We start from the raw sequence: 16,265 nt of genomic DNA on the forward strand, positions 1-16,265 counted from the left end.
ACTTATGGACAATGCAAATGTACCTAGTTACATCCCACCACTGCTAGTATAAGAAGACGAAAAGATGGAACACACATCAACCATCATTATTCAAAAAGCTGATTCCATGATTTTAAAAAAATAGCTCACCAAATTAAGCTCCATCAATAATATATCACTAGTCTTTTCAATTTGCCATATGTAACCGTACAGAAAATTCAGAAGTAATAGTCTGGACCACTGGCAGTGTTATAATGTGGTGTCACAGCTAGTTCATAAGCATTTCACCTCCGGTCGTAGCCACAGATCCTACAATAATTAAAATCCTCGCTGTGCATTACTGCCTTGCTGGGATAGTTGGTTCCTCTGAAGAGCAGTCGGAAATAGGTCACCCCAGCACCCTGTAGTGCATCTTAAAAGTACACTGAATCAATTAAGTGTGATCATGCTCCCCTGATTATTTTGGCCCTGTTTTACCACAGAGAGGAATTTCAAATAGGCTCACTCGTTTGAATAACAAGGTTGGACTGTGGTGACAAATGGTGCCAGAGTGGGTGTTTCTTCCCCTGTTTTTCACTGCCAAATTAACTCCCTGGCTGATTGCCTGCTTTAGCATATGAGAGGAGGTGAGCGGAGGTGTGTACGTAATTGCCTTGCTTAGCTGATTATGCGTTGCAGAAGGAAAAATGTTATGAAATGCTGTTGTCACTCTCGGGAAACATGTTCTGACCTAATGAACTGATGCGTCTGCGTCTGCTTGGACTGCTGGTCGCCTTAGCGCCGCGTCAAGTCCGGCTTCGAGGCCCGACACCTGTGTTTTCTTTAATGCGACTTCATAAATCCAACTCCCTCTTGTTTTTCCTCATTAAATCTGACAACATCTGGCGTGCTAGAGAGGGGCTCCTTTAATGTGGCTGCCGTTGCTGCTGGTGTTATTTTTGCCATTTTGGCTATTTTCTGCATGTGCTGAACTTTCATTAGAGCTACATCCAAGCCGCAGCCACAAACACTGTTTTCCAAAAGTTTTAAATCACCTTTATGAAAATCGCTCAAGCTGCAGCCTTAACAAATGATGAAAAGCTTTTATTTTCTAAAGAAGTATACTTACCTTTTCACCTAATAGTGTTGTCTCACTTCAAAGGGAGCACACGATTAGGCCAACATTGTCCTGCTTCTGTATCCTTTGAGTTCAAAGGGAGAGTTTGAATACCTGTATTTCATGTGCAGCCTTTTCAAATACTGTTTTAATGCAGTTTATGTGCTCTTGATATCCAGATGTGTCAGATTTTCCCCACAGTAGAATATAGCACACTACATTATGGCTGCATACAACAGCATTTTGCATAACTAAAGAATTAATGTCGCGTCTTCTTCCTTAATAGTTTTTGTTCCCCTGAACTTCAAGGACAGGGGATGAACAAACGCCTTAAGTAGCTACATACTCAGCATTGTGACGCTCTTTGCCGGCTAATGATTGGCGCCAAAGAAAGTGGCATAACGTGAGCGTCGACCAGATGTCAGAAGTGCGTCGAGGGCTCTGAGAAAAAGAACATTCCCTAAAGACGGCATTAATAAAGAAACTGGTCGAGCCTGTGGAGAAGGAGAGAGTGAGAGGCAAAGAGGAAGGAGGAGATAAAAGAGTCTGTTGAGTAGATACATCAAAGGTCTGTTAATGACAAGGGGATGCCATTAGGGTTACAGTGGCTTTTGTTTCAGCTTCCTCACACCTGCAGTTTGTTGAGGGCTCTCTATGCACTGTTTTGTTGTCTAACATTTGCATGAATGTTAAATGCATGCATGAGGGCTGCTACTCTTGGAGTTGACCAGATGTTTTGGTCAAAACGATCGCTTCCCTTTTCATTTGCAGAACAGGCTGCCACTGTAAAGAGGGATAAAGAGAAGGCTCACATAGAACAAGAGGCACCGTATGGAAAAGCTGTTATCCTGTACACCATGAAATTTATTGACTTAAAAGTTTTCTCAGTGCCTCCGGTGCTGGAGTGGGATTTGACAAATCAGAGCGTGAAATTGTGATTAGCCTCTCTCAGTTTGTAGACGGACTGGGGCACCAGCAGACTTGGCATGGCCAAAGGTGTAACCTGTTTTGTTTTGCCCCGGCACTGCTTTCCCAGATGGTGGGACCAGCTGCCACTGAATAAATGCTGGACGGTTAACAGTGTGAGAATTACCGCGGCCTTGTTTCAGTTTGGAATGCATAACAGAAAGCTTGTCTTTTTTGCCACTGCCAGGAGGTGCAGGGACGTATCACCTGGTGTTCAACCAAACAATCTTTTTATTAAGGTCAAAATAAAATGGTGTGTGGTAAACTGCTCTAAAAACCTGTCCAGCGGCTCGTATACGTGTATTTCTTTTATTTGCTTAGTTGTGAATGGAGACCCCCGTAGTTGATTTACCGTGTTATTGCAGTATTTCTTTACATTTCTGGTGAGATATACATCAGCAGTAGAGTCAGACAACTAAGCAACCACCTACGTACCTCCTGTTTGCAGACCGACACCAATGCCTGTGTGTCAAGAAAACCACGTGATCTCCGCAGTGGAATTAATACGTCACTTCCTGCCTCTGCTTGCTGCTCCCGGCTGCACCACCTCTAGCCTGAATAATGCGGAGGATTTGTCGCAGACGTGAACGCGTCTTTGCAGAGAACCTCCCGCTGCGTTGTGCATGTGTGAAAAGCAAACTGCGGATTAAGTCCGGACCCAATTCTCCGGACTTTCCCGCAGGTCATGTCTGAAAGCGGCTTAAGATTATTTAACCTTGTGAAGCAAGGAATCTTCCTGTACTGTTAAAATACAGTGATTAACCTGAACAGATTGATGTTGAAGCTATCAAGCTCTTAGTGCCTTGCTCAAGTGCTCTGTAGCAATATCACCTAGAAAGTCGTCACCAAAGTGAATGACTGTTATAAGATTTTATCATATCTTTTCAAAAACATCAACCAGTTCTCTTTAAAACACTTGATTATTTAAGGATATCCTGTCCCTGGCATTGCAGTGTAATAACTGATGTCTTTTTATTGTAATTTTTCCTGGGAGAGTGCTGCAGGCTGTGACCCCAGCTGTACATCATCATAGAGGGGGAGGATATCCCCTCTTTAAGGCTGGATTAACACATGCAGGGTGGGCCAGGAGAAGGTAAAATGACCTGTCCTGCCTTACGTGACCCCAGGCCAACCCTGCACATTGCCACGGCTTTGCTCTTTGCTCTTGAATATGCAGAGGTCCCCTGCCTCATAGACTCGGAGGAGAGAGAGAAAAGAGTTGTATCGCATTGCAGGGAAAATTAGTGAGACCAAAGTTGGAGTTTCTGTGTGTTGGGGGCTGCGAACAATGGCAGCTTTCTGTCAGAAAGCAACTTCAAAGGTCTGCTGAGTGACTGCTCTGAGTTATACTTTGTTGTAGATCACTGAGGAAATTCACAGATGTTTTCTCATACGAGACACCATTATAGCGGCTCAAGTACCCAGTAGCCCCGAGCGTCTCTCTCTCCCCTCTCCCTCTCTCCCTCACTCTCCTTCTCACATATGCAGCCCGCCCCCCACTCTCACCCTCTCCCTCACCCTCCCTCATCCCAAGTCTCTGATATCTCTCGTATGAGACAGATGTGGAACCTGTTTTCGCTCCAACTGTCCAGAGAATAGGGAAAGTTAAAAAGGGGTTCATGTTGTGGCGTTGCCCCTCGACTCTGTCAAATCCACAGAGCTGAACTGTCAGTTCACTCAAGATGTCAGAATCACACACAGCTCCCTTCTATCACATCCATCCGTGGTCAATTCAATAAGTTGCACGTTAAATGATTTAACCTGAAAATTGCAGAATGATAATGAATGATGTTCCGGTCGTGCTGCATAATTTGTATATAAATGTGTTTTTTCTGTCTCCTCTGCAGATTGACGTCTTCATCACCGAACTGGATCAAAACAAAATGCATCTCAACAATACACTTTACATTTATTGTATATTTTTATTTATTTATAGAAAATGTCAGTTTTATATGAGTCAAATAAATGTATTTAAACCATTGACTTTGATTATCTTCCTTGTAATTAATGGTCTTTTTCATATTTTATGCAAAACAAAAGTATGTAGAAGAATACATGAGCACTTTCACGCTCACACTTTTATTGAAAGTGATTGTTATGAGTTGATTCTTTGATCAGCTCTTTGTTTTAAACTCAGAAATTCACATTTCCATTATTCACCTCATTGTTTTCTTTGATTTTCATTATTGGTAGATTCAAAAAAGGCCTGCTTCCATTACGACAACTGTTGACAGTTTTGTATCCTGTATCCACTGCAAGACTTTATCTTCTTTTAAAATATTCAGCTAATCCCTGCTGCAGCTCTGTACATGTCTGCACCTCTCAACAGCGTTTCTGTTGATCGACTCTCTGCTTTATGCTTTTAAGTACTTTATGAAGTACACGGATGGTATTGACTGATACCGTGTTCAAACCTTTGAGTATCCAGCCAGAAAACTATTGCAGTAGGGTTTCCTTCAAGTTAATTTTCCCATCAAATGCCAGAGGAAAAATGTCTTTTAGCCAAACCACTGCTGAGGTGACCTGTAAAACTTGAGTCACGGCCATTAGACGGTGAAGGTTTGGAGCAAGTAAATTACCTCGGGGACTGGACATTGTGTCAACGCACACAGTCATGAATTTCTTACAAACTGTATCAAAGTCCTGCTCAGGCAGAATCCTCCCTAAGATGGAGTCCCATTGAGATGCATCATAATGTAAGAACTTGCATTTGGGGCTGAACCGAGTATCTCAAAGGAAGATACTGATAATTTAAGCTGATGGCTCATAACATTGATGCAGTTGTCACCTATGGCAGAATTTCTTCCTTGCATTGCATGACAGCTCATATGTAAAGCTGATTTAAGTTAAAATCCGCCCTAAGGCAGAGTTAATATACTCAAGTTTAATGTCCACATCCCTGCTTTTCAGAAACGCAGAAAAAGGGATGTCTGTTTTTTTTATTTTTGAGGTGGATTGTCCATTTAACAAAGATAAACTGACAGCTCTTTGCTGCACAGATGCAAACTTATTGTAATTCAGTTAGTCCACTCTAGTCAACTGAGTTTATTTTTGATCATTTTATTATGATTTTCATTGTAATGGTCAAATGTTTCTGGTAAGATGGCCATTACAAATATTTAACACGTTGTAGCTAATGATTTTATTTATTCATGGTTAATAAATCATTTGCTAATACTTTATAAGCAATGAATACGAATGGCTTTTGGGTTGCCAGGGTGTGAAAAATCCTTTTTACTTGTGTGTATCCTCCTTCTGCTTGATACTGTTTTAACATATACAGTGAATGTGTGTAAAAACCCTTTATCAATGACTTACCAACATATTGCTGACTTGATATACTGGTATAAAATGAGAAGCTATGAGTATTTACCAACATTCATAACTCAATTTTCCCCTAATACAAATGTTAGACACCACACAAGGATTTGTTTTACAACCTGGCAACTCAAAACATAAATCTGTTCACCTGTTTTTATCTCCTTTATGTCAAAATCATTCAACACCCAGATAACCTGAGTAAATACATGTACGTCACTAATGTCCACAACAAGTCGCTAATGGCTTCGATAATGGTAATTACAAATGTTGATGCTGCGTTAAAGATCAGTTAATAATAACGATTTGTATAACGATTTGTATATGAGCCTTATTAAAAAGTTGTACCAATGTTTATTGATCATAAAAGTAACTTCCATCCACACATTCAGAGGTTGCGTTCGTTTATAACCTGACCTCTGCAGGAGGATTTTCAGTAAAGGTGTGAAAGCGCCAACAAATGTACAAACACTCTCTTGTGTAAATTTGGCTCAGAATTCAAAGCAATGATCTTTTCTTTCTCTGCATATTTTCTATAAACTTAACTCTATGCGCTTCTTCAAAAACAGCTGCCATAAGTTGATGTAAACAAGGTTAATCTCCTCTGTTTTTTATTTTATTATCAGTCAACGGTGTGACTACACCACTCCTGTAGCCAGTTTTGTAGTTTAACATGGCTCCAGTGCAGCCCAGCAGGACTCCTCCTTTCCCTCATGACTGTGTATAAAGCCGTGGGAGAGGACTGGGAACATTAATCCCTTCAAAGGAACAGATCTAATTCAAAATCTGCCGCTCCAAACTAGTTGAGAGGACAGTGATTGTTTCTGCAGGGAAGCCAGATAAAGATCAGAGGGTTGATATAGAAAACTACAACTTCCATTTCAACTGCTCTCCCACCAAAGTTTGGATGTTATCTCGTGAAAACGGCATACTTCTGCCTTCATTAAACAAAAAAGGGAAAATGTGATTTAATATGTCAGTTTAGCCTTTGTTTTAAAGTTTCTTTAAATTACAATCTGTTTGATTTGGACTCTGCAGTGGGATTTTTAACGTAAACTTCCTCCTCAGACATATTGACATAGGATGTTTATAAAGAAACATAACAGAGCTGTCACTTTTGTGTTGCTGTTGTCACCTGATTTAAAAACAGAGCTTCCGCCTGTGTGACACGTTAACGAACATTCATTTGAATTAGCTTGAGAGTTAAGATTGTATTGCTCGACAAAGGGGGCGAGAGAAAGAGAAATCTCAATTAGTGATAAGTTGTGATAAAACATCTGATTGAAATGCGAGAAGGAGAGAGAAGTGTTGAAATAAGTCAGTGGGGGCATAATTAAGTGTTTAATGCTGTGTTGCGGTTCAAAGGCACAACAAAGACAAGGTTTTAATTCAAATTAGAAATGAGAACTTTGTGTTGAGTCACTTGATTTAGGTCTCTCTTTCCTCCATCAAGCGAGTGAGGCAACTGCTCTCTGAGATCTCCAGAGATAACAATGTCATATTGTCACATACGGTTCTGCTACAAATCCTTAATTACAAAAAGAGGATCAGATGACTTACAGCATCCAATACCGGGGTCTCCAGGCGGCATGAGGGGTCTTTGATCAAGAAAATCCAATTATTTGTGTATATACATTTCCCACATAGTGATTACTTCATTAATTGTCCCGCCTTTATCTCCTCCCTGCCCATCCCCCCTAATAATCAGCCCCTTTATCCAGACCAACAAACACACCATTGGAGCTTTGTGGATTCAAAGGATTTGCTTTCCCCTCTCAAAGAGCCGCCATTCTTTGATGATTGGGCAGCGGCAAACTTCAAAGTAATAAATCTTATTTCTGACTGGCTGGCGGCCCACCAAAGTCCTTATCAAAGCCTAAGAAGTGATCCCTCAGTCTTCAGATACACCGAGGAGATCCGGGAGAGAGGAGCCACCGAGGAGGAGGCAGGCACCGCTCCACGAGCTCTTCCACCGCGAATGCGCACATTTATCTGAATTACAACTTTTTTTTTATTTTTTATTTTTACTTGGTTTATTCCGTCCAGAGGCAGGAGGACGTTTTTTTTCCAACCATGGCTGCAGTGGCGGTGCTGCGGAATGAAACACTCCAGGCTTTTCTTCAGGTCGGTGCGCCACTTTCTACTTTTTCACGACTTTTAATAAACTTAACTTTAATAAACTCGCTCAACCGCGATGATTTGCATTACGCGTCTCACGCACAGGGCTGCACTTCAGACTTTTGATAGCTCGGTGTCATATAATTTAATTGCCAACACTAATAGTCTGCGTGTTAATGATTCCTGCGTCAACTTTTATGTCACATCCACACGGTTCTCAGGCTGCAGGATCGATTTAGTGCGCATGAAATTCAAACTGTTCAGGCAAACCATCCCAGCATTGAAGAATAATAAAAAAAGACTATGAATGCTTTACCTCATTAAATGTCTTGAATAATGATTGTATTATAAAAATATACGTGTGTCCTTTATCCAGGATCGCACTCCGAACTCCTCTCCAGAGAACTGTAAGCACTCTCCGCTGGCTCTCCTGGCCGCCACTTGTAACCGGATCGGGCACCACCACGGATCCAACCACACAGATTTCCTCCAGGTCCAATACGACCCCACTCTGGGCTCCCCCTCGCGTTTGTTTCACCCGTGGACTAGCGAGGGGAACCCCCAGAGCAGCCTGGCCGGCAACTCCACTTTCGGACTATCTTCCAAGCCCCAGCTGACCGCGCACATCCAGAGCTCCTTCAGCGCGCACCACGAACTGCCCCTCACCCCTCCGGCGGACCCCTCGTACCCCTATGACTTCTCCCCCGTGAAGATGCTGCCTTGCTCCATGCAGTCCCTGCAGTCCACCTGCCCCCCCACCTACGTCCCCGCCGTCAGCTACGCGGCCCCTGCTCAGATTCCGCCCGCGATGTCAAGTTTTGTCACGGGACCCTCCGGCCTTATGCACCACCACCACCAGCAGCAGAGACAGTTGTCCCCAAACCCCGGGGAGGATATTCCGTGGTGGAGCCTGCAGCAGGGGAACCACGTCACCCACTCTGCCTCCCTGGGTCACCACCGCTTCCAGCTGCAGAGGGGCTTGGTCCTGGGACATACGGACTTTGCGCAGTACCAGACGCAGATCGCCGCGCTCCTGCACACCAAGTCCCCGCTGGCGACTGCGCGGCGGTGCAGGAGGTGCAGGTGTCCCAACTGCCAGTCCTCCACGTCCAGCGACGAGCCCGGCAAGAAGAAGCAGCACATCTGCCACATACCGGGCTGCGGGAAAGTTTACGGGAAAACGTCGCACCTGAAGGCGCACCTGAGGTGGCACTCCGGGGAGCGGCCGTTTGTGTGCAACTGGCTGTTCTGCGGCAAGAGTTTCACCAGGTCGGACGAGCTGCAGAGACACCTGAGGACTCACACGGGGGAGAAGCGCTTTGTTTGCCCGGACTGCTGCAAGAGGTTCATGAGGAGTGACCACTTGGCAAAACACGTGAAAACGCACCAGAACAAAAAGAGCAAGTGCCACGACAAGACTCTTGACCACGTCAAAAGGGAGGACACGAGGAATATGTTGTAACCCACTTTATAGTCCTTTTAAACCGTAGACATCATAGTGCAATACAGTCTGTCCTACATTAGTTTCTATACATAGGGCATTTTGTTTCTTTCCTTGGTTGATTTCTCACATCCTGACAAGACTTTCTAACATTGCTGGTCTGTGTAACACGTTTTTTTGGTATGTGTATATATAAAAGTTTCATAAGTTAATTTTGGGACCATGGAGAAGTTCTAGCTCATGAGTTTGAATTCAGTGTCTTTGTCGTATCAAGGAAGACGAGTTTTCAACTTGTGTTTTGATCATTGTCTTCGGTGGAAGATTTCACTCCCCTGTACATTATATTTAATAGCTTTTGTTGAATGAAAGTGTCCGTTTTTCGCTCCATATGGGGCTGTTTTTAAAAGCATGCTCTTGAAAAGATCTGCTATTGTTGATATGACCCAAATACTGTGTGAGAATAAAGATTATAACATTTCCCCTTCTCAGAATAATTCATTCCATCTCCCTCAGTTATATGAGCGACGAGACGGTCAGTGTTTTATATTTGCTAAGAAACTGAATATGATATTACCTGGAATAATATGTGTGTGCTTTGTAAACTGGTGTCAAAAGTTTTACAAGTTAAGCTCTACATTTTAAAACTAAATTAAAACCAGTAAATGTGAGAACCAGATGTTGTCCCTTGTGGTGACAAATGTGATATTTACTTTGTACCTCTAGATAAAGGTCAAAAAGTAATTTACCCCAAAAGGGGTCTTTGTATATTATTTGGAAATATATTCCACAGTCTTAACTCCTACTTGTTTTTGTCTCGTATAACCTTAAAAAAATCTTAAATTACATTTAGGGAACAGTGAGGTGACCGTGGTTGTGTTGGTCTGCACTGTATTTGAAAATCTTTACAGAAATATGTTGGAAATGTATATATATATGATCTCAAACAATTCCCAGTATAGTGTGAATTGATGAAAAGTAGCTTTGTGAGTGCTGAAAATCAGCCAGCAACTGTGTTAAATCTGACATAATTCATGTAAATATTTCCTCTCCATACAACCCTGTCTCCACTGAATAACCTGAGCGCTTCATAGGTGCACACAGGTGCACATATTCACACTTAAACGTTTCACTGTAGGGGCATTGAATTCAAAATTACAAAATTAGTTTTATAGGAAAAGATGCAAAATATTGTTCAAAAGAATAAGTCGTTGGGAAATTATCGTACATTTTCTTCACATTGTATATTTGTCTATTTCTTACGTTTGAATAAAGTGTGCAGATGTTAAAATTTATGAATCCACTCTAATCCATGTGGTCTATTTGTTTCTGCATTTTACATTTACCTCTGAGAACTTTGTAGTGAAACCGTAGACTGAGTTCTCTGAGATCAAGTAACAGAGAGACACTCTGCCTTTTAACAGATCCCTGGATTCATGTTATACACATTATATACAGCAGCTTCAATGTCTAACTTTAACGTCACTCAGGCTCTTGATGGACGAAGAAGTTTGTCTTTTTCTGAGTTGACTCATATTACATTTTTAAGGGCAGACTGCTCATTGACATGTCAACACCTACATTTAATGTCATGTTATATCACTAACTTCTCTACCACAGCAGTTTACTGTGAATCACCTTGCTCAAAGGCACTGCTTTGTGGTACGACTGTGTGTTTATGTGTGTGCAACTACTTTTTGGGCGATTGTTTTTCATGCTGACCTCCTCCATCAAGACATCAGATCAGTGTTGACTGGGGACTTTAAGCGATGAATGACCTTCTGGGGATAAAAAAAAACAATAATCTCTAACCATTTGAGACTTTCTTAGATGAAACTAATAATCGCATTGAAGGAAAGAACTTTTCAGCATTTAAAAGATCTGAACAAGAGGAAATCTGAGAATAGCCGCTGCCTGCACCGAGCAGTCACGCTGTCGTCCTGACTGTCTTATGTGGGATCAATGGAAATGTCAGTATGAAGACAACAACTGCTGCCACTCACTGGAGTTTTTGAACTGTCAGTTGCTGCCTCAACAGCGCCCCCTTTTGAAAGATAAACCCAAATATTCTTTAAAAAAAAAAAGTAACTCATCACAGTAAAAGAGTAAAGACCGCCTCAATTCAACACCTTCTATTGCTTTACTTCTCTTATGTAGCCATTTTCATCTGTCTTGTCCTTGGTAAATAAACTCACATATACATAAATAACAAAAACTAACATTAGAAAACAATAAAAACAAGTTATTACAATGTTGGTGTCTTGAAAGTTTTGTTTACATTTGTGATATTTATAAATATCAGCCAATCACGACTGTGTTTTTAAAATTATCATCAGATGACAAAACAGTTATTCACAGTACACAACATCTCTGTAGTTCATATAGTCATAAATGACTGCTGCCTCGTGCAAGTGAGACTGCGGGAGTTGTTTCACCAAATCCAAAGAATGAAGAATCTGCATGAGTATTAACACACATTCATCACAAGAGAATGAGGAGGAATGAAGATTAAAAAATGTACAGTATAGGAGGAGATTTGACCATTTGAACTGTAAAGTCTTTATCCAAATTTCATGATCCTATTATAGAAATGATGCCAATATTAAGTTGAGCGCAGTCAGACAGAGGCATTGTGAGGCTCACTGTTCTTTAGCACTGTAAAAGACCACAATGCTTAAATGCTCACAGAGAAGAATATCATATATTATAGAATATCATTAAATTTATTTCAAAAAATGAATGAAAGACTTAATGACCTAGATTTTGTTTCATCTGCCATTGTCCATATGTGACTCGAAATTATTTAACCTCTACGAATAAAAGAATTATCCGGAAAAAGGATAAATACTTATTCCTAATCTTTTTCTTTGTCATTTACACTTTCAATGCCCCTTATGAAATATATAAGCAGTATATAAACAATGTAGCTGTATTCATTTATCAGGACATAGCATAGAAATTTGTCTTTATATTGTTATGAATATGAAGCATCTATAAATTATATTTAATTATATTTAATTATTTATTAAGAGAGTAGTTTTACTCTTCGTGAAATAATACAAACCACTGATGATGACTACAGGAAGTAGCTCAAAGCTCCGTAAGCAATGACATAAGTGGACCTTGAGTTAAGAATTTATCTTTGTCAATATGATGCAATGAAAGTTTCTGATGCCAAGAACTAATTTTGAGTTTGTCAGTGAATGATTTGTACTACATGTTCTATTTCACACTGTAGAAAATACTACAGTAATAAATACTGTAAAATGTCTTTTATCTGGTTACCACTGCATTCTAGCATGTTATAAACGACTTATTAAGTGTTTATATAAATGTTGACACGCACACTAAACAGAACTTCTGGGTTTGTGCTGAAATGATAAAAGATTAACTACCATGTTTAGGAATCATATTGAAAACAGTGATTGAGACCTTCAAATGAGAAATTGAATAATTCTCTTTGGTCATGTGAGCTTTAGAGATGTTTTCATCAGACAGGAACTGACTTCACTGTGGCTTTGGCTCCACGCACGCTATCAAAATAAAATGACTGATAGGCTGTGGAGTGATTTAAATCCTGATGTCAACAACTGTAAATGGCTGCATCGATGGAGGATAATTATTTAGTGCTTCAGATTTGGCAGCTGCTGCTTTACATTCAGGAGGCCGAGTAAAAACTGTTTGAGCATTTGATAAATGAATGTTGACTCCGATAGCTAAATCTGGACTATGCAAGAAATATTTTTGGGGAAATTTTGGTCAAAACATCACTTGGTATCATTAGTTCTCATTCATGTAGTGATGGTTTGGATAGATTTGATTGACAGTGGCCAAAAGTTAAAGCCTGACTGGTGAGAGGAAATACATCAGGGGAGGCATCACCTGTCTCCTAACTGAGCCACACCCACCTCGAAACAGTGAGAATAAATAAAAAACATAATACAGAAAATGTTTCACGTTAACTAACTAACATTTTTGAACAAAGAATCCCAAAAGATAGGTTTTTAGAACCTTTAAGTAGCGATTTTCCAATACTGATCGGAAACATCTCCGATACTGCGAGTATGCAAATATAAGTACCTTTCCGATACAATGTCTTCCAAAGTATATTAGTTTCACCCAGGTAAAGTTGCAATTGTCTTTTCCCAAAAATCCAATATTCTTTGCTGCTTCAAAACAGCAGTTATGCTTGAGTGGTGCACTACTGCCACCCGCAAGAAGAAGTGATTTCCTGTTGAGTTGATTCAGCCACAACTAGATGAAATGTCGGTTGTTTGGCAATTTTGTCAGCATTTTGGCAATATGTCACGACAATGACAGTGCTGAAGAGTATATATAAATACACAATGTGTTGGACATCAACAATGACCACGATTGTTCCCAAGCATAAACGTTTTAATGTTGCCATAACGAAGACCCTAACCTTTGCAAAGTGCTAATTTTGACCCAAAACAAATTGTGTGTCAAACCTTAGCAGAGCACATATTTAAACCCAAACCATGACGTTTGACCTTTCATTGAATCTGACCAGGTCATTTCTTCACCAGAGCTGATTTACTTTTCAACAGTGATGTGTAATAGTTACAGAAGTCAGAGACCAATTATGTCGACCTGCTGTTCAGAAAATGCTTTTTTGTGTCATGGACAACCATCATATTCTATTTATCATTTAAAATGTATCAGAATCAGACAATGAAAGCTTTTGTGAACTTTTATGACTTTTCTTACTGTTGTACATATTGAAGTGAAACTAACAAATGATGCGATACCCTGATTTAGATATAAGGGAATAAACTCCACGGTCAGTGACAAATCTTTGAATTGAAGTGAAGAAAATGATGTGATTCAGCAAAGTGACTCGTAATGTACTTTATGTGAATAAACAGCCATCTGCTCTCTGACACTTGCTACTGAAATACAGACAGATTTTTGTCTGCAGCAGTGACAGGTGATGGGAGGTTTTCATGTTCCAAGAGAAACACTCAAACACAACGGACCCATTCAGTCAAACCCTATAAACCTCCTCTTGTTGTGTAATTGAGATGACCACATTACATCTCATCCAATTTTACAAATCACAACAGCTGGAGAAATTGAAACAAATAAAATCCCTGTTGTTCCTTTGTTTATTTAATCTACACATGTAACTTTGACAAAGACTCAGATGACATTGCTTTGTAATTTCACGAAGATTTATTTTCCATTGTTGAAATAATTCCTCTGATTGTAACCAGCCATTTTGAGTCATTTACATTTTTATGAGAAAATTAAAGGATTGTACTTTTGCATATTTTAATTGGCTTTTAAAGGGGAAAAGAGGGTACTGGGTATTTAAACCATGAAAAATTGTTAAATTGGATTCTAACTTTGTCTTGTTATTTCTAGACATATAAAACTGTTAAAATGATAAAGACGAAATTTCATGCCAGTTCTGATTAAAATGGTGACTCTTGAATGGAGACTTACACGTGAGGGGTCAGACAGAGTCAGTCTCACGCTGGGCTCCATGTTTAATACATCAGTACACAGTGATTAAAGTCTAATTAAAACCTGATTTTTCTTCATAACTGATTCCCATCTCTTTATTGAATACATAAATATGTTTAGATGCAGATAAGCATGTACATAGCTTCACAGTGTTTGCCCAGTAATAAAACGCAGTGAGGGTACTTGAACCAGCAGCTCCCCATGGACACGTTTTCATCCCCTGAGCATTAAACCTTGTTTACACTTTGTCCTTGACCCCATTTGAGCTAAAAAAACTGATTTATAAGTAACGTTCGTGCATCTTTACAAAAAAAGGGTTTTCATGCATTATATTTGCCTGGACTGTTTTCTATATATACAGTGTCTGTGTCCTTCTCTTAACACATCAACTATTACAACTACTACAGCTAGCAGCTAATACAAATAGCTTAGCATTGTTTCACAAAAAAAATTTGTCCTGGATTAATAGCTAATTTTCCTAATTATTTTAAAAGCTGAAAGGCTTGTTAGTGAATGCTAAGCTAACCAGCTGCTGCTGGTTATTTATTATGTTATTTTCAAACCCTCTTAAATACAGTGGTGCATCAGACTGATAAGTTACTATCAATGTGTTAGTACCTGACTCACCATCCATCCATCCATCCATCCATCCATCCATCTATCCATCTATCCAACCATGCTGTGAGGGCGAGGGGTGAAGGGGCGTCTGTCCATCATTGGGTCAAACAACCTTCCATCCTCACATTCACACCTAAGGCCAATTCTCCAATTAACCTAACCTGCATGTCTTTGGACTGTGGGAGGAAACTGGAATAGCCAGGAAAAACGGAGAGAACATGCAAACTCAGCACAAACAGCAAGGCCCTGGTCGGCCATCAGGGTCCAGCCCAGAACCTGAGCATGTTGGTCAAATGTATTCTTGGTGCATCGTTATCTTGACGCAGTGGAAAGCAATTGTATGATTGACCAACCAAAACCTGGTAAAACCTTTTTTGGTGTTAAAGTAGCAAAAGTGAATTTATAGACTTGCACTTGCTCCATGCACTTTATTCCATACACTTATATGATTAAAATACAGCTCCATATTTTGGTTTAGGAAGCTCCAGCAGACTGCAGGAGGCAGTACCAAAATACAGAAGTCTTGGACACATTGCCCCAGCTCCTCTGAAAATTCTGACTACGGCCCTGGAGCATCACCTGCTCTAATGTGATAAAACAAGGGTTTTCACACAGTAGCAGCCGTAGCCTATTTCATTCTTAATCCTCACTGCAATTAATCTGTGCCACATGAGTTTAATTCATCCATTTGTTTTAGTAAATTGCCACATGAATAACTTTATTTACCTATTTTTATTCAAACATGATGATTTGCGTTGTTACAGGACTTAAGGCAGAGTCATTATTGTGTTTAAAGCCAGATTTGTGTGCTGCTCTTGTAATTCACTGACAGCTGCAGGCTCACAGAGACACAAGAGCACGACCAGGAGAAGTTCGTTCCCGCAAGGAGTTTTTTTTTTTTATTTCTGTCACAGGCTTATTTTCAGTCACTGGCAATTCAGACAATTAGTCATGTTCAAATGAGAGTTTGTCCACAGACTGCAGTGAAAATAATCACAAATACAATAATAGTCTCATTCACACACCCCTACTCTCTTTCTCTCATTCAGATTCTCTGGGTTTGGATTATACGCCACCTTGTGGACAGTCTCATACTGGTGAAAACCATCATCACAACCTTTCTCTTTGGATTTTCACATCTTCTGTTGTATTTCTTAAACCAATCATCTGCAAAAAAAAACAAAACCTGCTTATTTGTCAATACCATTGCAGGGTTTCTATTTTTTTACAAAGACCTATTGACAT

At 40.1% G+C, this 16,265-nt stretch overlaps 2 protein-coding genes across 7 annotated transcripts in view; both read left to right on the forward strand.

Annotated features, from left to right (window-relative positions):
* The window catches only part of myo3b (myosin IIIB), a 64,132-nt gene extending 60,110 nt beyond the window's left edge, over positions 1–4,022 (forward strand). For all 6 annotated transcript variants that reach the window (XM_034574634.1, XM_034574637.1, XM_034574635.1 and 3 more), the window contains one exon: positions 3,889–4,022. The gene's annotated coding sequence lies outside the window, so the exon portion shown is untranslated. The remainder of the gene's footprint in view (positions 1–3,888) is intronic.
* Positions 4,023–6,358: 2,336 nt separating this feature from the next.
* Positions 6,359–10,215, forward strand: sp5a (Sp5 transcription factor a). Its single transcript, XM_034574784.1, has 2 exons — positions 6,359–7,483; positions 7,854–10,215. The coding sequence occupies exons 1-2, from the start codon at positions 7,433–7,435 to the stop codon at positions 8,937–8,939; spliced, it is 1,137 nt and encodes a 378-aa protein (XP_034430675.1). The 5' UTR covers positions 6,359–7,432; the 3' UTR covers positions 8,940–10,215.
* The last annotated feature ends 6,050 nt before the right edge of the window (positions 10,216–16,265 follow it).

This window comes from Hippoglossus hippoglossus, chromosome 21 (genome assembly GCF_009819705.1).
Source record: "Hippoglossus hippoglossus isolate fHipHip1 chromosome 21, fHipHip1.pri, whole genome shotgun sequence".
In the NCBI taxonomy this organism is placed as follows: Eukaryota; Metazoa; Chordata; class Actinopteri; order Pleuronectiformes; family Pleuronectidae; genus Hippoglossus; species Hippoglossus hippoglossus.